Here is a 26981-nt window from a genome sequence, read left to right as displayed (position 1 = left end):
TAATGGTAAGTACGGCAAATTCCTGCCCTTCCCCTTTCATACAGCACAGATAGGTGGCTCACTAAGTTGCATGATTTATTTAATATATATTCGTTTTGTCCACTCAACAATGAACCTCAGTATCAAAGTGTGCAAGAAGTTAATAGTGAATAAACACTTCATTACAGTCAGCAGGAGGGTGTGTGATTGTGTGTTTTGAGTAAATGTATGGCTTTTGGAGCTTATGACAACCCTGAAAAATTATCAGCCAGCATTAAGAGATTGACCCAACACATATTGCTAGAACAAAAGCAACCACAATTCAGAAGTTGCTACAGCTTCATTGGGGAGCAAATATCGACTACCTTACTAAATTCAACTCCAAGACGAATCTTAAGGCAGCTTTATTTAGAAACAACTTTGGCTGTTCGTTTCTGAAAATGCTATGCCTTGCTCTAGCTCAACTCTGTACCATCACTTATTGACTAATCGCAATACAAACTGCTCTTCAATGCCAGTTTTAATATACTTGGTTATCTCTGCTCTCCGCCATCTCTGTTAGAAATAGATATTGTACAAAGAGAGGGGGAAATGTGTCTATGTTTGTGAGCCAGGCATCTATGTAGAGGATCACAAATACACAAGATGGCTCTAAATATGGCACAGGAGTGATAGAATGGCTACTAGAAATAGCAACAATTTCTACTTGGACGAAAGCACGCCTTGACTAAACTGCGACACAAATGCATCCTTTATTTTATTTTTACCTCATAATTTAGTGCTAATTTTATATACAGTGTGACTAGGCGATGAGCACGGGTGCTGCCATGTGAGCCTAAAGTAATCCTACAGTTTATAAAGATAATCCTTTGCCAGTAGAAAAAACATCTATCAAACCAGTTTAGTGTCACACAATATACAAAAACTTACCACTGCACCCAGCTATGTAAATGGTGACGTCAATCTCTCTGTATTCTTTAATAACCTATAAGGCGTACATTTGAAGATGAAATAGTGTTATAATGGTTAATAAAGATACAAACATCAAACTAGACTTAAAATAGCATTTTCATTTGGCTACATCAAAACTGCCCTACTCAATAAATACTTGATGCAGTAAGATATGTTTTTTTGCTCTTTTCTCTCATATGCTTAATTCCATCTATTTCCTACGTCACCTTTCTGATGACTTCCTGTTCTACAACACTGGATCTTTCACAGATTCCATGCTTGAATCATCCCTATTGGTGAGTCCCAGGATAATCTCTAAAAGTGAATGCACTGTAAAGCCTAAAACAGAATGTTTAGTAGCCTATCATATAATTAGAAAATAACCAATCCAATTTTTTAAGTATAAACTTCTGATTCTTCTAATAAAAGCTTTTTTAGACCTTGTGGGACTTAGGCAAGAAAATATTGCACTGTGAACATCCTCATAAGGATTGTATTTAAAACCTATATTCTAATCTTTTGGCAAAAGAGTGCAAAATATGTCAAACCATATAAACAAAAACCCTAAAAGATAGAGAAGGAAGGCTACTAAAATTGCCCCTAAAGATTAAAGCTAAGAGGGCTGTCTTCTGATGAAGATACTAACAGCTCTCCAAACAACACCTTAACCATGTTCATTCTGAGGAAATACAGGATAAAACAGAAAATCAACCATCCATCTCAAAAGAAGCTCCTAAAAAGGTTGAGAGGGAAAAGGTTCTATGTACATGGATCTTAACGTTCTAGGCAAGTCAAGAACACAGCCAGGATCTGTTCCTCCAATGCCAAAGATAAAGTTTGACTCAATCAATAATGACATGAACATTGTCCTCCGATTCGTCAGCAGTTTCACAGTCGTCGATAAAGCAGGAAGGTTCTCGAGTAATATCGGTCTCTACCACAAAGAATGTCGCCAGCGGCATCTGTCACCATTATGATGATAACCACTACATTGCCATGTCTCATACCGCCGGTTATACCACCATCTACAAAGCCGTTGACATCACCATCGACGAAAAAAGCACCATCATCAGCAACGCAACCTTTGTCGTCGACGAGGATTTCATCATCTACGGTTCAACCATCGGTGACCCCGTCAACGATGAAAAACCTATAGACGACTAAGTTACATTCACCAAAAAGACAAAGGAAACAGTTTATTTTGCTGATACTAGAGAAAGGGACAACATCTTCGGAGTTAATTCCAGAACAGACCTCTCAGAAAAATGTTTCCCCAAAGCCTTCTCAGCATAAACTCGAATCTTAGGAATCTGAAAATGAGGGTATGATTGGTTCAACCTATTATCCTGCAGAATTAAATGCTAAATATCAGGTAAGGAAAGCTACGATGAGGGGCAATATATTTTCGAAGAAGATTCTTCAACAAAAGTTCCTTACTTGACGTTCCAAGAACATGTGGAGCAGAACTGGAACTATGTGGAACTACTTCAAAGTCATGGTCAAGCCTCAGAACAAGCCAAAATGCAAACTGCGTAAAGTCTAGTGAAAGATTTGCAGTTAATGATAGTTGAATATTATTCTTGATTTCTGGATCCTGCAACTTTACCACTTCCATATGATTTGACTTGCCAAACAAGGAGATGGATTGTTTCCTTTGGGAATTTAAGGAACGATCAACAATATCTGTGAGATTAATCCTTATTACAGACCATATATGGTAAGAGGCCTGAGAACTATGAGAAACCTGGCTACAGTTTTAGCTGTTTTACTTAGACTGGACAAAAAAATTAGGCTTCAGACAATACTCCAGTATGTTTTATTGGACATCCTGAAGCCGATTCAGTCATAATGCAAGCAGCGCAGAAACGATTTTACGCACCAGTGACACCCTGCTCTGCTCCTCCTCACATGATTAGATAATATTGGAAAACTTTTGTCTGCAATGGCAACCACCATGATAAAAGGTTCTAATGCACAAACAATTCTAGCTTGTTATAGCAGACACATGTGGTTTGCCATCACCCCTTTTCTGGATCTTCAGTAAGATAAAAAAATTCAGAAGCCAAACCAATATTACATTGACACTCCAATGGATATTGTTATTACAGGCTTTTGACGGTTTGCTGGTGCAGCTGTGCTAAGAAGAGGTTAGCTAAAAACAACATCTTTCAGACCAGAGGTGCAAAGTCGTATTTTTAGATATGCCATATGATGCGGAATCACTATATGGCAAGCAAATCAAAAATGCTCTACAAGCAATTAAAACCGACACAGATATGGCTCATTCCCTAGGATCCTTACAACAATGACGGCCTCAACATTTTTGTGGTGTTAGCAGAAGTTCATTTTCTGCCAGCGACAAACATCAGGCAGCCACATCATCACCTCACATTTCTCTGGGTAGAAGAATTTCCTATTATATTGACAACTGAAGGTCTATAACTACAGACCAATAGGTTCTAAATCTTGTAAACAAGGACATACCCAAACATTCAGGGCCATCCAAAAAAAGCATCAACACCTATAATTACTTTAAACATAGAAATTAGTGATGATAAACAAAGGAGCAATAGAACCAATGCCCAAAAATTGGTTCATTTTCTTGTTTCTTTCGCATAAGAAATAATTCAGGAGAATGGAGAACAATATTGGACGACTGCAAACTGAACAAATTCTTTAAAGAAGCAAACATTCTGCATGATTACATTGCAAGAAGTCCTACAACTACTTCAAGGAGATTATTTATCAACCCTAGACCTACAGGACTCATACTTCTGTATCCCAATACATCCCAACCACAGAAAATATCTAAGGGTTTGAAGTGTCTGACTACCAAAGTAAATTCAAGGTAATACCATTTGGCCTCAAATCTGCACATTAGAATCTTCAGAAAATACATGGCTCCAGTGGCAGCACACTTGAGAAAGCTGGAACCTCAGGTGTTTCCTTATCCCGGTGATTAGTTAGAAAAACATCTCTGATGGTGAAAAAAGATCTGTATAAACTAATCACGGAGAACCTGGATCTTACACTCAACAAAACAAATCTACTCACAACTCAAAAAAAGATACCCTTTTTTAGCGATCCTGAATACAAAGTTACACTAAGCATTTCCATCCAAGGAAAGAATAGCTAGAGTAATCAAGCTCTCAAGCCTACTGTCGTAAAAAGAAAAAATTACAGTCAGAATTTACAAGACATCATACATTCATTTAATCCCACACTGCGGATTGCATATGCATTCATATTAAGAAGAGTTGGCAAACAGTGATTACAAACTTGGAGTACTTTTACAGATCTTGTAAGTCTAACTCCAACAGAAAACCAGAAGTTACTGTGGTGGTTCCATCCATCAGGACAACATCTCAAAGGGCCTAACACTTGTCCAAGAAAAACCAAACTTCATGATAACAGATGTATCCCGACAAGGTTGGGGAGTGCACATACAAGGCCTAGCAGCAGGAACGAACTCAACTTGCACATAAATGAACTCCACTTCCACATGAATATTATGGTGTTAAGAACCATAAGACTCTGATAACAATCCTTTTTCTACAGAATACAAGGGAGTTCAGTGTTAGTGGACAACACGACTTCCACGTATTATCTCAACAAACCAGGAGGAACCTAATCTCTCTCCCCATCACGAGAAGTCCAAAACATTTGGAATTGGGCTATACAGAACAGAATTCAGATAACAGCTGAACATGTGCTGGGAAAATACAATTCAAGGGAGGATGCCCTAAGCAGGTCATTCAAAGAATGTCACGAATTGGAATTGAATTGGACCCAACTATGCAGGATTGTCAGTTGGTGGGGAACACCAAATCTGAATCCATTTGCCACATACCAGAACAAAAAAAGGCAATTTTTATGCCTGTGGATATTCCCTACCAGGGTTGTGCTCAATGCATTTTCAATAGCATGGTGAGGAACCTTTGCATACACTTTTCATCTGCTTCCCATAATCGCCAGAGTACTACACAAGATGAGGAAAAAACATGCAGAATCATTCTAATAGCTCCATACTGGGCAAGCAGTATTGCTTCCCAGAACTACTTCTCCTATCAAGTCAAGGAAAGCTTTATTCGATTGTTATTGTTCCAATCATAAAAGCACAAATACATCGGAAAATGTCATATAAAATGTCATTAGAAATTACACAGGATAGGTTCTAAAAACATACAATAATCTGTTTAAGATGCCATAAAACCATACAAATACAAATGTTTCATTTGAAAAAAACCTGCTGTTTACTGCAAGGGAGGTGCCCAGGGTTTACAGAGCATCAAATATATTGTGTTATTGCTGCAGGATAGCCTTCTTTAGATACTTTGTTACTCTCCACGCAATGTGTTCATCTTCCAAGAACTGAAGCCAAATAAAAGCTGGACGGCATTGCCTTACACCTTGACGTTTTAAAAGTGGAAGTATCCACACTTTCCTCAACTCTTCATAAAATTTACAAAAGAACATTAAGGGAATCATGGATTGCTCTGAGTGTCTGTAAAAGGAGCACAGTGACAGCTTATGTGACCAATCGTTCATAGATAGTATTGTCATTGACATTACCCAATCTCAACCATGTCAGCATCCTATCATCATCAAGCATCCTATCATAGGCTCCTGGTACGAATATTAGGTAGGGCTCCATTTGTGTACAAGAAAGCGTTAACTGATGATACATAACACTGGGTTTTACCATTTCCCCTGTCATTCTCAAGGAGCCCAATAATTGTAAACCCTCCATTCTCAAAACTTTTTTTGACACAGCTAGCATAGTGGTGGGATTTGTAAAATATTCCCTGTGACCTAGATTCTTAAAGAAATTACATATAAAGTTAATCCACTGGATCTTTTAGGCCCCATCCAGACTATCCTTCATAATGTCTCTATTTAACTTTGTCTGCTCTTTGGTCCAGATCCTATGCCACAGAAGTACTGGTTCCAATCTAATAAGGTCGGAAATAAAAGGAAGACCCAGCTCATCGAGGCAAACAAAGGAGGACGTGCTCGGAGGTGCAGATAAAATGTACCGCAAGAAGGAATTTTCCTCCTGCTGCAGTGGGAGGGTGTTAGCGAAGCCCCACACCCCTGCCTCATACGTAGCGGCTGTGATGCACTTTACTTTAAATATTTGTAAGAGTTCCCCAGGCGGCTTCTTCCCAAATTTCTTAGCAAAAGATGCTAGGGCTGTGGATGGTCTTGTAAACGCGAGCACTTAAGTAGTTATCGCTTGGGATCAGGTGTCATTCCGATTAAATAAAATGCCCAGATACAAAATGTTCCTTGTTGTGGCTAACTTATTGCCATCCAGAAACAGTTCCCTTACTCTCTGATTCCTCTTACTGCATCTCATGGTAAAAGTTTTAGAAACATTAATACTAGGTCCCAGATCTATCATGAAATCATTGAAGCTGTCTAGGACACTCTACAAACCATTTTGTTTCCGCGCCATTAAGATCTCCTATCAGAACGACCACACATACAATTGCCGGCAGATCCGAATAGACTGTCTCGCAACAACGGCTGAGCAAACCCAGACACAGCGTCCTAGCATTAGCAGTAGGGCTCCGGACCACAACGAATGCCAATGCTAAAAATTCCTGAAGACTGTAAAGAGATTTCAGCAAAAGGAAGAGCTGTTTCCAGAAACAGATCTTATACTGCATAATAACAATTATTTTGCGTATAGAGCACCCAAACGCACTTGCATTCAATATGTTTGGAACCACACCAAATTCTACGATACATTCTACATTTGTCCCAGTCAGGTCTTGCTCACTCTTCAATTAAAGTACATATAGCAGCTATAAATAGCTAAAATAAAAAATCAACCATCCCTATGGTCTGCTATAATTTATGAAATGGCTTTTATTTTTTTTAGAGCTTTCCGCAAGTTAGACCTCCACCAATACCTTGGCAACCTAATACAGTTCTCTCCCAAGTTATGAAGAGTCTTTCTGATCCAATCCATAATTTATATTTAAAGTTTTTATCAGGAAGACATTACTCCTTCTATAATAATATTTGATTGATTTTTCCAAACAACCAATCCACCAAGCTCCAATTGAGGTCACTGGCTAACGTACCCTATATATCATTCATCCACCCTTTCCAGATCTTATTAAATTTCTTTGGGTATCCCCTTAGCTTACAGATCATCTTTTTCTGCATGGGGCTAATATTAATTTCCATTTCCCAGTCTCATCATAGGAGAGGTGGCCAACTTCTGTGCTACTTCTCTCTTGACAAGGAGGAACCCCACGTTAAATAATAAGCACTGGTAGACAGATGCATCAGATTCGCTCCATAGCCCTAACAAATTCAATGGGGCGTCCAGGGTTAACTGAATATCAGTAGAGTCCTCCAGTCTGTGAGTCACCCCTCCCAGAGTTGATGTAAAAGCGGACAGTCCCAGAGTGTATGAAGGAATGCCCCATGCTGTCCACATCCTTGCAAACAGTTCTCATTCGACACTTTCCCCAATTTATGAAGTAGAACTCTAGTATAATAGATCCGGTACAGGAATTTAAATTGTGACATTCCTCCTAGCTTTAAACTCTGCAAGAAGAGTTCGTGAGATCCAAGCTTTTAGGACCCTATCTACGATTCCAAAATGACAGGGTCATTCTGAGAACAAATCCTTGTTTTATCCCTAATGTACCTTCAGATTTCCAACTGAATTATCCTGTAAATCTTTAAAAAAAAGAAAAACCCTACCATGGCAGCAAAAAGAGCAATACTCACTCTAGATGTGAAATAATGCCTCACATTCCATGTAAACAAAACAAGCAACTTCAGAAAATCGGATACACTCCTGTTAGCATTTAGCGCACGTAGAAAAGGACACACAATATCTAAACAATCTGCTGATAGCTGGGTACCTTCGACCATCAGGTACTGGCACAATAAAGCGGGCAATACAGGAAAGATCTTCACACACTCCACCAAAAGTGTCAACCACTGCAGCAATGTTTGCAGGAGTATCCTTGAGAGACATTTGTCGTGCAGCAACATGAAAAAACATGCACTATTGCCCTGAGTCTACAGAACAGAGAGATGCTGTAGTTGGACAGGCTTTTCTACATCATATTTTCCAATATGGCGAGTCATCACTTGCAGTACCACCTTCTACTTTAATAGGCTGCTTTTGTGGTACCGCTATGTATTCTGATTTAAGCATGTGAATCAATGAAAGATCCTGTTTTGTAGAAAGAAAAAAAATGCTTAACTGTAAGTGTAGTTCTCCAGAATTGGCATCCTTCATACATTTTAATTCACACTAGTGCTATAACAAATCTGAGGAAAGATAACCTCTAAAATCATTTGATGTTGAACATAATATGCTAACTTAATATGCATAATAAATATGTTCTCTTACAGATTTTAGTGTTTTCACTCCAACCGAGTCGATAAAATTGACCGGAGTAAAGTCTAAAATGATTGAATGAACGTTTGTTCCAGGCTTCATGAAGTGTTCAAGTTCTTCTGACGGTGTGTTGGAACACTGTGTGTCAGATGCACTTTGTCCATTCTCAGGCAGCTTTGTGAAGGTTTCGTCCTTAATGAGCTCATGCTTTGCCCCCATCTCCACATCATTACTCTGAAAAACAAAATCATTTTTTTGTGAAAAATACTTGCAACCAAAGTAGAGAGAAGAAAATATTTGTTCATATATATTTTTTTAATTAATTTATTGAATAACCACATAATAAAGAAAAATATAACCCAAAATTAGATTTTAAACTTCATTTTACACTTAAGCCTCCTTTGCCAAAGCTTGCTCATCTATGTTTCAAAAATACATTTCTTTCCCAAGGAATCTTCGTTGATATTCATAAGCACTGAATAGTCATGCCCACGTGTGGGAATCCGGGAGCACTTTTTCATAATATGTCTTAAGTGTAGATGTTCGCCTTTCTTCGGGAAGGCCCGTAGAAACATTTAAGAAAATATATTGTGCAGCCTATAAGGAAGGCTATAATGTCCATAGAGATTCCCCCGAGAGATAACTGGGATTACAGGTAAGAAAGCATTCCATATCTGTGAACAACTTATTTCATTAATTTGTGGTGGAGAGCCCAAGAAAAGATGGGTGTACGAAACTTTTGGCCAAGAATGGGGGGGCTGCGTTGAATATTGCTTTTTCCTCTTTAATTTGTTATAAGATTGCTGCAGTGTCATATTCGTATTGCTTTTGAGAAATTTCTAACAAAGATATGATATATATGTATAAAGAGATATATATATATATATATATATATATATATATATATATATATATATATATATATATATATCCACAAACCCTCCAGCAACACTGTAGGAAGAGGCCACACGAGGAGCTCAGGAAACCAGCCTTTAATTAGACACGCAGGTAAGGCATAATGCATTTCGACTTGACAGTCTTGCTCAGATGCCGCTGCTGCACCAACAAACAGCCCCACGCCTCACGTTTTAAATCCATCTGCAGACCTCCCACGTCAGAGAGGAAGCACCTCCCCTGCCTTGTGATCGCTCACCTGCTGCAGTGCAATCAGGCATACAGCTCCCAGAATACATCATCTCTGGGTTGGTGTTGCGAGGGGAATGAAATAATACAATCCATGTGGAAATGGCGCACTGCAGAGCGAGGCGCTCTGTGGCTGGTGCAAGTAAAGTCCTCGGGCGTCCCTGGGTCCCCGTAAAACATCTAAACCGCCACAGCACAAGTCTGTAAAGTCATAGGCTGACATATATATATATATATATATATATATATATATATATATATATATATATATATATATATATATATATATATATATATATATATATATATATATATATATATATATATATATATATATATATATATATATATATAGCTATATATTGGAAACGACTTCCCTGGGGCCGGCCCGTCTATATCAAAGGAAGGGGGCTGCGCAGCCCTCCTCCTGGAGTCCATATTGGTCCTGGGGACCGCCACCCTCCAGGGCCTGCTCCTGCTATGGCCTGGGGTGTCCACTCCTGGGACATATCTGCTTACTCTAGCTTGGCAGGAGCAAAACAGCTCCCACCAATCCACAGCAAACACTCTGCTTCAAGCAAGCGAGAGCAGAAAAATGCTCTCGCTTGCTGGAAGTGGAGCATTCTTCGGTTTCCCTGACCGCTGTCAAGTGGGCAGGGAAACACACAAATTGCTTTCAGACACAGGGAGCTGCATGATTAGCAGCTCCTTGTGTCTGAACGCAATGCTGGCTCCCGCAGGAGGCAGGAAGCCGCCGGGGGGGCATGCAGTCACCGTCCCCCATTTTTAAATTTCCGTGCCCCGGGTGATGGGGTCCCCAGGACCAAAAGAGGCCTCAAGATGTGGGCCACGTGGTTCCCCATCGCTAATAAAAATGTTTTTATAAAGCTGGCCCTGGGGGGAAGTCTTCTGAGGCCCCACCCCCTTTTCTCAACCACTCTGCAAAGGGGCCTCCTGGTGCACAACTGCATCCCCTTGGCTGCTGAGGCTCCTTGGGGCAAAAGCAACCCTCCTGGTACCTCCAGTAAGTCCCACACAGTGGGACTGCTGAGAGGTCAAGTCAAGTCAAGTCAACACAAGCTTTATTCGATTAGTTAAAATCATAAAAACAATTACATCACATATTCATAGTTAGACAAGCAAGTGGTAAAAATTTGGCACATTTCAGGGACTGTTTGATTTCAGTTTTCTAGACTTAACTCGCATAGCAGCAACCAAAAAACTTGCGACCCCATATATTACTCTGATGCTACCCAGGAGTTGTAAATAGCGGAGAGCGGGACGAACTTGTCTGAACCCTGCTTCTCTCAAAATAGGTGTTAAAAACTATCTCCTACATTCGTCGTAATGGCCGCAAAACATTATAAAGTGCATCAGTGTCTGTTCAGAGAAATTATCACAGCTACAGGGGATAGATGTATCAGATTTTCCCCATACTGGATAATTCCCCAAGGAGTACTGTATGATGTTAAGTCTAAATCTCACAAGGAGATTACGGTGGTAAGGTCGAGTAACAATGATCAAATAAGGCTCCACCTTAGGGGTGGTCTGGAGTATATAGTTAGCCCTAACCCCCGATTTTTGGACCTCTAGTTCCTCTCGTTCTATAGTCACTCGTTCTAGAAAGTTTTTCTTAATCCAGAGTACATCACCCTTCTTGATGGAGCTCGGGGAAGAATATAGTTCTGGCCTCCCCAACTTATAAAAGGTGTTTTTAATGTAAACCAACCAAGGGATGTTATTGGCTTTATCCAACGACATACAGTCTTTAAGAATGGAGTTATTTAGACTGATGTCGGGATTCAACCAGGTCTTGGCCCAGCAGATCAGAGATGCCAGCTGCAGTTGGTCACTAATGTAGCCAAGACCTACCTTGGTGTGGATAGACAATACTGGGGTTGATTGGGGGACCACTAAAAGAGCTCTTAGGAACTTATTTTCTGCCACCTGGACTTTGTCTTGTGGTAGGTAGCCCCATATAGAGGCACAATACTTGGCTATAGATAGGCTTTTTGATTTGTAGACTGTCAATAGTGCTTCTATTGGACGTGAACCCAAGCGTTTTGCAAAACTCAATAGAGCAGAATTGGTTCTAGTGACAGCTAGGCCTTTAGCATTCAGTTGCGGTTTCCAGGTGCCCTTTTCATCAAAAAGTACGCCCAGATAGGTAAAGACCGGGACTCTGCTGAGAGGTCATCCGAGGCCCGCCCCCTTTCTCTACCAGTCTGCAAATGCGTCTCCTGGCAAACTACTGGTTGGGGATGAAGTGCCCTTAGTTACTGAGGGTCCTTGGGGGCCAAGAACCCCTCCCGAAAATCTCCAATAAGTCCCACACAGTGGGACTGCTGAGAGCTTGTGGGATACCCCACCCCCTTTCTCCACAAGCTAGGAAATATAATTAAAGCAACCTTAGAAATTCAATAAAAAAACAGGGATATTATAGTTGGGAATTAACATTAAAAAACCTTAAAAAATTCACTGAAATAACCAAAGGTTACAAGGACGTTATAGTTGGGAATTAACATTAAAAAAACTTTAGAAATTCACTGAAAAAAAACAAAGGTTACACAGACGTTATAATTGGGAAATAGGATTTTAAAAAAAACCTTAGGAATTCCCTGTAAAAATCAAAGGTTAAAGCAGGGGTCTCCAAACCTGTCCTGGAGGGCCGGATCCATGCCAGATTTTTTGGATATCCCCATTGAGATACATGTAGTTATTTTAAAAGTCTGGCATGGATCCGGCCCTCCAGGACCGGTTTGGAGACCCTTGGGTTAAAGGGATGTTATTGTTAGGCTAAGATTTCCCTGAGCCAGTGCTGGCATCTCGTCACAGAGGGTCCGCGTCCTCGAGCTGATCCAAGCGGCATTACGAGTGAGGTAAGAGGCACGGGCACTGACTAACAACCGAATAACAGTTTAAACGGCCACTACACCCGCCAGACGTTGCATTTTAAGAGGCGAACAAAAGATGTTGAGACACTCACCACAGATAGTGCGTAACACACATAAAGCAGTCCCTTCGGTCTACCGCTACCTCAGTCATCGCGATGCATGTGGAGAGGGAGTTGAAACACCGAACAGTGTTGATTGAAACAACAACAGCAACCTGACTCCACTAAGCCCAGCATTTAAAAATTTCAGTTCCCTAGAGAGGAGAGGTGAATGTGCTCAAGATCAGGCAATGTAGACAGCATATAAACAAACATACCACACAGGGGTACTTTGCGCAGTCCACAACGTCAGCTGCAATGTACCAAAACATGCGCTGCCAGATACTTTAAACACTATGCTGATGGCACAAAGCGGTGAGATTTCCATACAAGCCAAGGTTGACTGTGGAGATTGAGACGTTACACGAAGGGGACTCAATACCATTCATCTCCTTATCCCCTTTAATATCCATGCGTTTAGTGCTTCACAAAATACCAATACTTGGGCAATGTAGAATTCAGCCACATCCTCACAGAAACATCTTCCTACCACCAGCAGACAAACATGGAGAATAGAAAGCTGCCAGTAACTTGTAGTGAGGGTTCTCCAGACTGATGTTGAAACATTTCATTAAGGAACTGTTTTGCCCGGTTTTCCTCTATGGGATTGTTTGGCGGGATTCGTTGGCACATCACATAGCATTCCTGGACTTTGGGTACACAGCTTAATTGTTTCCATGTTCTTTTCGCATGTTTACACTTTACCTTTCCCTACAAGAGGGATGGCAATGGCTACTAGCCCTATTTGCTTACAGTGCATTTGTCTCAATGGGGGTTTGCCCCATTTACTTACATTACATTCACCTCTATGGGTTTTTCTCCCATTTACACTGGTTCAAGTCATGCATACCCTTACGTAGGGTACCTGGTTATGGGTCCAAGTCCCATCTACTCTAGCTACTCACGCCTCTGCCATGGGATAGGTTATGGGTGTCGGTCCCATTAACATGATCTTCTCTCCCTTATTTTTAGAGACAGGTCATGGGAGTCTGTCCCATTTAAATTTTCTAACCACCCTTATGTCAGTGGTAGGTCATGGGTTTTAGTCCCATCTTCACTAGTCGTACATTATCACCCTTACACAGGGTGTGTCTTATTGGGTTTTAGTCCTATTTCTGCTAGTAGTTATCCTCTCTCTAGGGTTGTCCTTATGGGTGTCATTCCCATTTACATTATTCACATCACTACCCTTTAGAGGAGTAATCCCTCAATGGGGTACAGTTTATTTTTAGTCTACACCTAGACTTTGCTGTTCATTTTCCTCTAACGTTATGCTACCATTGTATTACTTTCCATTTTGAAAATGAGGGAGGATGAGTAATACTTCTTGTATTTTCTTCTCATCTTTTCTGTTTTCTCGCTGGTTCAGTTCTCCTCATGATGTTTTAGCTTCTTTTAATCCTTGGAATCTGGACTATATTTGGTTGGTAGTCTTCCTTTGTCCACTGTTTTCCCCTCATTGTTTAAGACGAGATCCTTCCTTCACCACTTTGTGTGCTTGGGTGTAAAGCATGTGTTTAGTTTGTCTTGTGCCATGTCTTTCCTCCTTGCATGCCGGTCTGGCCAGTTGGTGTGTTTGGGGGTAGTCATTAGTGCTTTTCAGTCAATCTCTTATCACGTTGCTTCTTATACCTTACTTTTGCATTCTGTTCTGTTGTTATTTATTGAAGGGGAGGATGGGTTATATCTACCCGTTTATTTTTATCTATTGCTTCCTCTTCATTTACTTCCACCTATCTTTCAGCTCTCTCCTTTTTTTTCACTTCATTGCATCTATTCAGATGCATTTGTGTTCCTCTCATTTATTCATTTTCTTGTTTCCCATTTTTATATCTTCTTTCTGGTTTTCAGCTGCATTTGTATTCCTCTCATTTATACTTCTGTTATATAAGAAAGGGGGATATGCATCAAGACTGATTACAGGCTCCAAACTAAATGAGCACATATCCCCAGTCCTTAAATCTCTCAACTGGCTACCCTTTGAAGCACGAATCCAGCTAAATATTGCAATCCTGACGCACAAAGCCCTCCACTACAATACTCCCACGTACCTGGCGCAAAATCTTGAATTATCCTGTGGGGGGAGGGCATCTAGAAGCACCTCTACTCTCCTCCTGAAACATATCATCCTCAGCAAAAAGAGAACGTGTCACTGCGTCTTCCCTGGTGCTGCCCCTCAAATATGGAACTCTCTTCCTCTGGATGTTCGCATACTCTCCTCGACGACAGCCTTCAATTTGTAAGCCAGAAGATTCTTAATGAGCAAATTCTTGCCATAAGGGGATGAGGCACCTATAAGGCGACTATCTCTTTGTTCCTAGCTCCACAGCACAACTAACAGTCACGGATTGCATCCTCTGCATAATATCATACCTTATATTTGTACCATTGTTTACTGTTTAGCATTGTTTTTTTCCTTTTCTCAATTACAATGTTTATTTCATTTTGTCCTCTCTACCATTTTATTGTAAAGCGCTCTGATATCCTTCGGGATCTTGTTCGCGCTATATAAAACTTTATAAATAAATGTAGTATCCTGTTGTTGTGAATGTCCTGCCATTATCTATCAACCTGCTCTGCCAGTATGATCGTGCTGTGTGCTGCATGGAATGTTGGAGTGGTGATGCGTATTGGAATGTTGGGTGCCTGTGAGGTGAAGTGTGACAGTTGGAGAATGGCTGAGCAGCAGACAGGCTGCTCCTTGTGGGGCTGCTACACTAGAACTCTTCTACCTGTAACTTAATTCAATAAATCATCTTAAATTACATCTTGCCTGTTGGACTTCATTACCACAAAGTACTTCCTAAAAGGCAGAGTGTTACATCAAAATGCGTTCTATTGGTGGAGCCAAAGACCACTCTATGTACATTTGAAAGAATTGGTAACACTAGCACTTGCAGACCAGCACTTTCAAGCCAGGTCTAAAAAGGCTTACTTACATAGTAAAAATATAAGCATAAATACATTTATTACTGGTTTATGTTTTTTTTGGTCAAAATCGGTTTACTGAATATTTTTTCACAGATTACAAACATTACATAAAGAACAAGAAACAAAGTGAGCTCAGCTTTGCTCTACAGGTGCACATACCAGTCCTTAGATAAAAGAAAATAATTCACACAGTTTCACATTACAGTGGTGAACAGCTCCTGCATCGTATCCCCTCGAGGAGGTTAGAACCATTCCGATAAGTAGTCTGATTATCTCCCATGTAGTACAAGTGCAAACCCCCAAAACACCTTCTGGACAGATGGACGCCTTCGTTGGGTGAACAACTAACACCCAGGTGGGTAATTAAGGTTGCCTACTCTCGCCAACAAAGAAAAGAAAGGAAAAAGAAGTCAAAATAACAATTGAAAACCAACAACAACTATATCCAGGGAGGTTCGTGGGGCAATGTTATGAGCCAGAGAGGGGGGAAGGAAGCGAGACATATACGGGGACCTCCAGCGACCAGCACAGTGTATAACTACAATCGGGGCCACATAGTCGTGGTCTCCCCTCGTGGGGGGGGGGGGGGGCAAAGCATGGCTAAAGCAGGAATAAAAGTAAAGCCCTTAATCGTGGACTACAAGCAAACAGGGGGAGACCCTCTGAGAGATAGCTGACCAGGGGGCTCCAAATGTAGTCAAAATCACTTCTGGAATTGTCAGCTATATCCGATAGGTGTTCCAGCGCCAACGCTCTCCAAAGGCGGGCATGCCACTGGGTGAGCGATGGGGCCTCAGGCCTCTTCCAAGCTACGGCTAGGGCCATTATCGCTGCACCCAAGCACAGCCTCATGATTTCATTTTTTATTTAATTTATTTTGGCGGTTTTGTATAGCGCGAACAAGATCTTTGCGGGTATCAGAGCGCTTTACAGATCAAATATAGGTAATGGCATATACACACATATACATATAAATACAGTGGATTGTGTGACTACAGTACTGGGAACAATTAGAGATTAGCACATAACTACAGGAGTGTATAGGACATGTTCAAGTGAATTTTGACATGAGAATCAATTTCACTTCTTTTATGACTAAGGCCGCAGATGGATTGAGTCTTGTTTCTGGGGGTAAAGCGTTCCATATCCTGGGGGCCATTCCTGAGAAGGTACGATTGAATGTTCTTTCTTGGAGAAACGTTGTGGTTTCAGTAGAAGGTTGTTAGAGCTCCTGGTAGACCTGTTGCCGCCTGATAGTACTAGTTTCTCCGCTAGGTATCTCAGGGTTTTGTGATGTAGTGCCTTATGTGTCATACAGGCTATTTTTAACTGGATTCTGGCCTCAAAAGGTAGCCAGTTGGGGGCTTGAAGGTCACGGGAAATGTGGCAGCTGCGTTTGGTGCCTGGGACGAGCCTGGTGGCTGTATTGATAGAGTCTCTGAGAGGAGCGGTCGTTGATTTGGGTAGACCACAGAGTGCGACACTCCCATAGTCAACTCTGGGAATTACTAGAGATTGAACAGCCTGTTTGAAGTCATTTGTGGGTATGAAGGGTTTCAGTGTTCTCAGTGTGTTTATCTGACAATTTGCACCCTTTGTTGCAGCGCTGATGTGTTTCAGCATGTTTAGTTTTTTATCTAGGGTTATTCCCAGAGATTTAGCGGAATCATTGATGAGAGGTTGACCGTCGAGTGCCGTTAGGTGCTCCATCCACTCGCGGATGATCATTGTTTGGTTGGGAGAGGCGATTAAGAGGAATTCTGTTTTTAGTGTGTTCTGTTTTAAATGGTTCTTAACTAGCCAGATCTGTGTATCTTGGAGCGTTGAGTTAAGGGACTTGATGTCTTCAAGAGATTGGACCTTAATGTAGAGTTGTGTATCGTCTGCATACATGTGATATTGGATATTTGCGGAGTTTAGAAGCTCTGTGAGTGGTTCCATAAACAGATTGAAGAGTGTTAGGCGGAGGGAAGATCCTGGAGGAACTCCCAATGTGATAGGGGTGGAATTAGATAATGATTGGTTGATCTTGAATCTTTGTGTTCTATTTTGGAGGAAAGCGGTGAACCAGTTTAATACTGTTCCAGATAACCCCAATCTGTGCTTCAGGAGGTCCAGTTGGTTGTCGTGTTTGACTGTATCAAAGGCTGAGGAAAGGTCAAGGAGGATTATCAAGAAGGCTTTGTTTTGATCCAGTATTTGTAGTGCATCATCAATTATGTGGGTCATGTATATATAAAATAAACTATGTTTATTTTTAAAACTAACAATGCAGTTTTCCTTTCACTGTAACTCCATGTATGATGTGAAGTCCAGAACAGAGACATAAGATCCAGTAATTATTACAAGCACAGCCTTAATGTCCCTTTGAACTCAGTTAGATGGCTAAGGCTGTTTCACAACAATTTCATCGTGTACCCCTCTAGTGAATTAAGTAAGCCATCCTTCCGTATTACTTTTAAGACCCTCATTTTGATAAATTCTTTGATCTGTTTGGGGCTATAATGACACAATACATCAGGAAATGGTGCTTTGCATGACCGCATCGGGTCATGAATGTGCAACATGTTGTGGCCCAAGACCTACTATATCTGAATAAAAGATATGAGAGAGGGCAAGTACTAAGTCAGGCTAGCACAAGTCCCTATCATTTGTACTTTCTTTTGTAGCTCTGTACATCACTTGTCCAAGAGGGAAGCTGTAGAAAGTGGAGAGAAAGAGAGTGAGTAAGGATTATAGACGAGGGCCTACGATTCTACTAGGGATCATATCTTAGAGAGGAAGTAACTCACCCTACATGTGCCAGTGTCACCAGTCCTCACGGAAGGAAAGATCCAACATATTTTAAAACTTATACATTTACCTAGACGTTCAAATGGATCCATTCGACTGCATTTGTGTCATTAACCAAAGAGTTTACAGCAGTTATGTATTTCTAAAGTGGCAATTATTGTGTCCAAGGTTAAGGCTGGGACATTATCGGAGACAAAAATGTCCACGGTGGTAGAGTGTGAATTCAGTGCTCTAAATTTTTTTTTATTTTAGTCGCAAAATGATTAGTTCCAGTGTTGGACTACTCAATGAAAGCCTGGGGGGCTTTGAAGTTAACTAATAACCAGCTGTCATAGCATCATCGAAAACAGTGAGTTAAACAAAGATCATGGACACACACACACACACACACACACCCAGACACACACCCACACACTCACAGCTGCTTTGCTATGAGGGCGACTTACACTAATGGCCCCCGTCACTTCAACACTTACAAGTTTTAAGACCGTTCTTTTCTTGTTCTCATCTGCATTCCTCCTTTGCCTGGCATGCCTCTTCAACGCTTTTTTCCTGGCTGCTAATATGGCACATGGATCTACTCCACTCTGAAAGAACAAAACCAATAAGTGTCAATTGTCAATCGAGAAGGTCTTTCAGCAAACAGGCAAAATCTAGCAACTGAAATGTCACCATCGAAAATGCACCATTCGTTTACATCGGAATGCATGTACACAGATAACAAATTAAATAAATGTAAGTTTCATGCCAATGTTAATTGCATATTTGTTAATTCTATCCATCTGCTTTTTTTCAGTAACACAAGTAAAATGTCTATAGATTCAGGGAAACACAGGGTGTCTTGATCAAAAACCATTTTCAACAACTTCATTAGTTTTTAGATAACTTGCTGTTATGAAGTATTATATTTGCAATATAAAAATTGTGAATGGGTGGGATAATTCCATTACTGGCCACTGACTCAGAGCACATACACTCCTTCCTTAAATGCATTGTCTTGTAATTTAAACGAGCTAAAAAAAAACTTCACGGATGATGTCCCAAAACTAAATTAGTCGAGATGCATCCTGTAATTTCCCTGTGGATTACCATGTCAAGAACGCAAGCCTGATCCATGGACCATATTTTTAGTCACACATTTTTTTCATGAAATATCGCTGCAAAAATAACGCAATAGGCCTATCACACTTGGATATCATTAAAGACCCAAACAAGGAAAGGAGGCCTATTATAGTCTTTTCTCATCGTAACATTTAAACAGCCAAAATCCACTACGACCCAAAGGACACCTCTCCAATACTCTCCCTCTCGCCTTGTTAAAAGTCGTCCCTTTGAGGCATACTCTTAGCACCTTTTATCAATCTAGCCTTGCATCTGCACAAACATAACAGCTCAAAGATACTTCTTTATATAGTGGGCTGGCGAGAACCCCCAGGCCCTTAGGCAAGTGAAAATTCTATTCTTACTTGGCTATCAAGTCTATGTTGCTCCTTTCGTTTTATAAATATTTCAAATCTTATGTCACACCTAAGTTCAGTATTTACAACAAGGGGTGGTGAGGGACAGAGTCTCTGAATTAAGCAGAAAGCTCTCACCCAGTCAAGAGATCAGGGCTAGATCCAACACCGTTTTTTAGCTCACTGCACCATCCCAGTTTCAGAACCTGGCTGTATGCAAATTAGTCTGTTCCTGTCCCAGTGCATGATGGGAACAGGGCAAACCAAACTACAAAAGCCAATTCTTACACTGGGAAGGAAACAAGCTCCCGGGGACCGGTTTCTGGCATTACAGCCGTCTTCGGCCCGGTTTGCTTGAATCCTGATGGTGCAATGAGCAAGGGTCCCCCGGTAGCTTGTCTCCTTTCTGGTAAAGAATTGGCTTGGTAGTTTAGTCTGCCCTGTTCCCATGATGCACTGGGCCAGGGACAGACTGATGTGCATATAGCCAGGTTCTGAGCTGGGATGGGGCAGTGAGATAAATAACGGTGATGGATCAAGCCCTGATCTTTGGACTGGGTAAGAGTGGTCTGCTCAATTCAGACACTCTGTTCATCACCACCCCCTTTTGTACACCTAAGTTCAGTGGCACAGCTCTCTAAGCCTTCAGTTGCCCCCAGATTAATTTTCTTTCTGATGGCCTTAATTTGGTGAATATACCAGTGTCTGATCTCTTCCGTGATAAAACGTCGGCTCTGTTTGGCTACAATTTCATATGAGAAAATGCTTCATGAGCACCACCACTTACCTAACTAAACATGCCAAAACTGCCACCCATTCTTAAATAAATGTCCCCTTCTGAATCATGAACATTTTCTAAAAGCACAAGCCTTCAGTCATCCTATCAGCTCCCCACATGACCACAATCCAGCTACAACCAAGACGGTGATTGTATTGGTAGTAGTGCACCATCTACAAATAACATTAAATGTCTGACTGGACTAGACCATAATTCCAACTAATCTCAGATAAACAGGAACTACTCCTTTAACATGCCTTCCTTGGACCCAGGTGTCGAGGCAAACTGTCTCAGAATTCCACATTCTACATTCCATAATGGATGAATTTGGGATTCGGAGACAGTAGAGAAAAGGGTGATCAGACTCATAAAATGAGTGTATTTTGAGTAACAAATGACTCAGTAAGGTCCATGTTTTTTAGTACCAAGTATGGGTACTGGATAAATAACAATGGCTGCACTTGTCAATCTGAAATAAAGACTGTGGGTGGCGTCAGTTATCAGAGACAAGATAAAGATTTTACTCATATGTTTACAGTTTACAGTTACTGTTATATTCTGGTCATCTCTTTCCCTGCTGCTCAGCCCCACTCATATAAACTGACCACACATTCAAACCATATTACCAACTTTTAACTAATAAACACCTATTCAAGAATACCTACGACTATTGGATCTACTTACATTACAAAGTACTTTTATCATTGTTACAGTTACTCATATGTTTACAGTTTACAGTTATCAAAAAATTAGCTGAGTTGTATTTCTTTCTATTGTCCCCCGCCTCCTCTGAACTAAATCACTAGAAATACTCTAAATCATTCAAACTTCTCAACATATCTTCCCTCATTCCGTTTCTCTCAGCAGCTCCAGACCACCATCTCCCTTCTCACGCCTCGCTTAGACTCAGCTAACTCACGGTACCTAGGGGCATTGTTCTGACTAGTGTGAATGGCAACACATTACATAAAATGCAGCTGCAGGGCAGCTTCTGTGCCTTTGAATAAGAGACCACACCTATTGAACTTTCTAAGCACTCCAAAGGCTACACCTAGCCAGACACTCGACTTTCATGACTCTCCACAATGCTCGCTGGACCATCCCGTCCATCGTTGTTTTCCGCACTATGCTACCTCAGACAGGAACCAGACAAATGAAAATCAGCCTTGGTCCTTCTCCAGTACAAACAGTCAAGTCTGAATTGTCAGGCCTGGTTACCCCCTGAACAGGAACACAAGCAAACTCAGAATGGTTTTGGCTCACTTCATCCTTGTTAATAGAGTGGCATTCAAGTCCTATGGCAAAATGAGCATGGGGCCCACCTCTGGTCATAACCTTCCTAGTTCGGGCATCACAATCAAGAAAACAAAAAAGTGATGGGGGTATTGCTTGAATCAATCTCAGCACTGGTAAAAAGTCTGACCCAGTCCATCTTTTTTTACCCACCATGCTTTCTCAGACAGGAACCAGCCAGGTGCAAACCAGTCTTGCTCCTGCTCAAACAGGGCTCCATCAGTAGAGTGCAGATTAAGTTCTATGGCACAGTGACCAAAGTCTCGAGCTATATCTCTATGAAGTAGGTCGAATCCAGTGTGGGGTTGTTAGTGTTCCCATCTAGAAGGGATCTGGCAGTGCAATTTGGGCTTAACTTTTTGGAGCAGGAACCGGACTGATCTACATATGGCAGGTCTTTATCTAGATCCTTGTGAATCATGGCAGACAAGTGTGCTTGCTTGACTGACCCAGTCCTCTCTCGTGTGGGAAACTTAGTCTTAGGTAATGTGATCAAGCCACTAGCGTGTTGTAAGCCGATGAGGAGGTTGGAATTAGATTGTAGGGGGCAGGAAGTTTTCAGCCTCACTGTGCTCATCCTCGCCACTCGGCGTTAAGTACACCACAAGAACCACCAAGTAGCACACAAAGTCTCATTCAACCTTTTTCTATTTAAGAAAACTACATGGGAGATACACGCCCAAGCGGGGCAAAGAAAGCAATGGTTCAATAAATACTAAATCATCAAAGTCTGGGTTGATAATAATGATATGTGACTGCTGTTTAAGCTGGATTCAAGAAAGGACTAGACATCATGGAAAAGGTTGAGGTTGTACCTCATCTGGGTAAAATATGTCCATCTGAAAGTAGCATTTTTCATGCGTTTGACTGACCTGAAGATGGCCTTTGATTCTAGTAATCAAAACATTCTACAGTTTGCTTTGCTGAAGCAAGGGATGGCAAATTGGTCGCTTGTGGTCCAACGGCTGCATACTCATATGTCAGCAAAGATTAGGCCGGAAGGTCTGGTGAGTGTACAAAAAAGTTACAAATTATTATCTGGATCCGCCAGGAATGGGTAATAGCGCCTATATTGTTTATCTTCTTCATTAATGATGCTGGAGCTTACCTCACTGACCTCAATCCAGATAGACAACAGCTGGGAGATGACAAAATGAGCAGTTACTTAGCTTTGATAATGCTCTTGCCTGTTGATACTGTTGTGACGGTGAGCAATCTTAATGAACGACTGTGCATAGGCTTGATGGGTATGCACATAGAAAATGTGAGAACCATATTACGACACCATTGAGGTATAATAGATATGCAGAAGGGAAAATAAATCACAACTGGTGACTTAAATAATGAAGGTTGGTCAGGGATACGTAGGAAGGTTGAAAGGTCAACAAGTAACCGTTAGCATGGTCTGCCCCCAAATCCGTGCTGGCCCAGAAACAAAACAAATAACACATCAGCCAGAGATGCCTGGAGAGGGTCAACGTGGTTGCCCCCACACCAGGCCACAGACTGTCTATTGACTAGAAGAAATAGATTTTGTTGATGAGTGCCTAGCTGCAAGAAGAATATCAACTAGCTCTTTGGGAATACTGAACCTGACACTCAAGTGAAGGATTTGATCAGAGAACCCTGCCCTGTTGCTGAGACAGTAGGTATTTTCGAAGATGTAAGCGGATGGTGGAGATCAGAGTAACACACTCTCCTGGCCCAATCCAGGGCTACCAGCATGATTTGAGCCAATTCTGTCTGACCACATTAAGAGCTTGGGGCAGGAAGATGTATACAAGACTGGAGTCCCTTTTCAGTAGAAAAAAATCTCCCCAGGTAGCAGTGAGGCTGAAAATCTAATCTGCAGTAGTCCTAACAGTGTGCATTCTCAGTAGTGCCTAGTTTGGGCATACCTCACCAGGAAAAGATTCCTTGTACTACCTCTGAATGAAGAGCCATTCGTTGTCCATCAGATTAGGTCTGCTGAACATATTCACCCACCCTGGCATCCAGAAAATTCACCAAATGGTCGAGATTCAGAGGGATCTCCTAGTAGTCCAACCACCTTCAGAGTCACAGCACCTCCTGGGACAGGATCTCCCTTCCCACTAGGTCCTGCTTGTTGCAATAAAATTAAACAGACGTGTTGTCTGTGAAAACTTGAACCAGCTTCCCTCTAATGGAAGGAAGACAGACTGAAAGGCACGAAGCACCAGAACGTTGATGTGGTGCTTCCTTTTTAGCAGGGAACAAAAGGTCCCTGGTTTCCACTCAGCATAAATGACTGTCCCAAACCAGAGGCGATGCATCTGTCACTATAGTGAACTGGGGCAGGAAGAACGGTCTGCTTCGGTTCAGGCTGGTATTCAAACGCCACACTGGAGATCCTGGGCTGCCTCCTCTGAAATACGGATGCAGTCCAACAAGCACCTTAGCCTTTTTTTCTTTCCAAATAATTTTTATTGCAATTTTTAAAAATACAAATGAGGCATTACAGATCCAACAGTGCCTCAACCCTCAATCGCAAAGTACCCCCAAGCATGTAATACAGTATAGATTGCTAAACAATAACATAGTAATGAGTCAAAGGATGAGGTAAAGTAAGATTTAGAGGAGGATGGGTCAGGGGCAGAGTGATGGACGGGTCAAATAAGTGGTAAGGGTTGTAAAGGACCCAACTTGAAGAAGCTGCTAAACTGGTAGTAACATAGCGACAACCATAGGGGGAAACTGGGGGGGCAAGGGTATGATGGGTCCGCTCGGTTAGGGGAGTGAAGGGTTTCCACTGGGAACATAAGTTGCTTGGGAGGGGCTGAGGAAGGAGGAAAGGCCGCCAAGTGTGGGGGGCCCGAGTAGGTTTATATTAATCTTCAACCCTGTCTTATTGCGATAGAACTGCAACACCTGGGGAGGAGGGTGGATCAGGGTTAGTATCAGAAGACGGACAGCTGGTGGGGACTAGAGGGTCAGTCAGTCAGGACAGCAAGTCCTCCCAGTGAGAGCAGAAGGGCGGCCGCGCAACCCCTCACTTCGTCACTGTGAAGGGCCATTGCCTTGGCCGGTGTCCACCTGATGAAGGTATACTGACAGGCGTCTAAAGACGGAGGCAAGGGAAGTTTTCATTTCATTGTGATTGATCTTTTGGCCAGTATGAGGGCCAAGTCCAGAAAAAGAGTGGCAGTCTTGCATCTTTTAGGATTTTAAATAATGTCTAGAAATTGGTTTCCGTTAGGCCTTTGACCTCCACGAGGCGTCACAATGCCTTGTACCAAAACTGACAGATTGAGGACTAGTTTCACAGCATTTGCGGCAGTCCTGCAGCTGCGGTGGTGCATCTAGCACAAACATCTGTGGCTTCCAGAAAGACTATAGCAATCTACTGGGGAGAGAGATAAGCTCTATGCAGCACATAGAATAGAATTAACTGGTGTTGGGCATTCCTAGCGATATTGTTCGGGTAAGAACAGTCTCTGGACCATTACTTCTTGTGAAGCACCCTGCCAAGATGGTCCCTCCCATGTATCAGTCAGTGATTGCAGGAAGACCTGGGATTGTTCAGTCAATTCTCGGGCGAGCCAGCTAATCAAACTACAACCATCCCACAAGATGGCTTGGAGAAGGTCAGGGAATTCGCCAGTCAACGCGGCGTACAGTAGAAATTAGACTTCATGAAGGCCGAACCGATCTTTTAGGGCTGCAAAGGACAAGCACTGTCTGTTTTGAAACAAGTCTCCTAGGGTACTAAGTCTGACAGGGGTCCAACAAGGCAGACTGTAGCTGCTACGGTTCTATATCTTGGGACACCACCTTAAGGGGGGGACCTCGCCCGCACCCAGATCAAGTGTACATAGAGAAATTAGTGGTGAAAACCTGGCCTATCCAGCACTTCTGGAGTCTAGCCCCTTCAACTCTGGTAGTATGACTCTCCTGGAGTAGGGCCATCTGGACTCCCTTACACTTAAGGTAAGTATGTAGTTTGTAGTGCTTGGTGGGAGTGTGCATACCCCGGATGTTCCTGGAAATAGGTATAATGGACTGTCTAGTTGTCATCCCATTGAGAGTGCTCTCTTCAGGTTTTTCCCATGGGGAGGTGGCCAGGAAAAGTCAAAAGCGTGAGGTGGGCTGGGCTCAGTGGAAGGAAGATATTTGGATGGGGCAACCCATGAATAATCGACCAGGTGGGGTGCCTGATCATCATGTAGGTGGGGGAGAGGGTTCAGAAGTCCATTCATGGGTCTCCTCCCGGGATTCCTCCAATATTGAGCTAAATCAGATTTCAGGGGGGTTGTGGGGGAGGGATAGCAGCAGCCACAACATGGGCTATTTTGTGTCTGCTCCAAACCTGTTCAGGAGAGCGGGCCGCCGCAGCCAGAGCAGGCTCACTGTTGTCCTCTGGCAGCACCAGCAGAGGAGCCAACAGGATTTCCTCCATCCCTCTGCCAGGACAATCTTTTGTGTAGGAGAGGTCCAATCCAATCAGAGGAATCAGTAAAGAAATGGGTTTTGTTATCGGAGATGATCCTAAACTTAGAAGGGAAAAGGTGGGCATACATTATCCCCATCTCACGTAGGTGTTATTTAACTCCTGTGAAAGATGCTTGCTGCCTCTAGACCAACAGACTGTAGACCGGAAAGATTAATATTTATTTATTTTCTCTCAAGAGGGGGGGGGGTCTGATTATTTTGCCTTTTGGATGATATTGTCTCACTCCTTAAAAGGTGAGGATTTTTTGCCACTATTGAGAAAGGAGGAATCATCACTGGAAGGTGCCTAGCTGAGATTATGAGGGGCGAGCAGGTCCTTGAACCATGTCTCCAGGTAACCCACCATGTCAGGGCCATCACTACTCTCCGGGAGGCCCATGACCCTGATGTTGCGGCACTGGGCTCGCTCCTCAGCATCATATGCGTGGTCCCTGAGAAAAGGAACATGCACCATAAGGTCTCAGCATTGCTTCTGTAGGTCAAGAGTGTGGCGTTGAAGTTCAGTGAGCTAATTTGCAGACTACGTTAACTGTCCCACAAGTCCACAGTTTTCATCCCATAGGAGAAAGTAGACCCAGTGTCTACTTTCGCTTTCAGGCCAAACTTGAAGGCCTCAATAGCCTGCAGGTGACTTTTTACATGCCTTGCACTTACACAATAATATACTAAGAAATTATTCTGTATGCAGCACATTTCTTAGTAAGCATTTTATCATGTTGCCCATACAGGCTTTCCAAGGCTAGGAACATTGAACGCAATGCCCTTGCATTTGGTTGTCTGGTTGGAGATAGCCCTGAGTCTCAATACAAACAATCACATCAG

The 26981-nt window shown here is 42.1% G+C and overlaps 1 protein-coding gene across 1 annotated transcript in view; it reads right to left on the bottom strand.

Annotated features, from left to right (window-relative positions):
• The window catches only part of SLC26A5 (solute carrier family 26 member 5), a 392278-nt gene that overhangs the window by 5556 nt on the left and 359741 nt on the right, over positions 1-26981 (bottom strand). The window contains exons 16-18 of the mRNA XM_086967432.1: positions 18638-18748; positions 8315-8536; positions 910-964 (exon numbers count right to left, since the gene is read on the bottom strand). Of these exons, the coding sequence (XP_086823558.1) occupies positions 910-964; positions 8315-8536; positions 18638-18748 (388 nt within the window). The remainder of the gene's footprint in view (positions 1-909; positions 965-8314; positions 8537-18637; positions 18749-26981) is intronic.

Source organism: Lissotriton vulgaris, chromosome 1_1, assembly GCF_964263255.1.
Source record: "Lissotriton vulgaris chromosome 1_1, aLisVul1.2, whole genome shotgun sequence".
Taxonomy (NCBI): Eukaryota; Metazoa; Chordata; class Amphibia; order Caudata; family Salamandridae; genus Lissotriton; species Lissotriton vulgaris.
The sequence above is the reverse complement of the archived record's forward strand: the minus strand, read 5'-3'. Positions and strand labels throughout refer to the sequence as shown.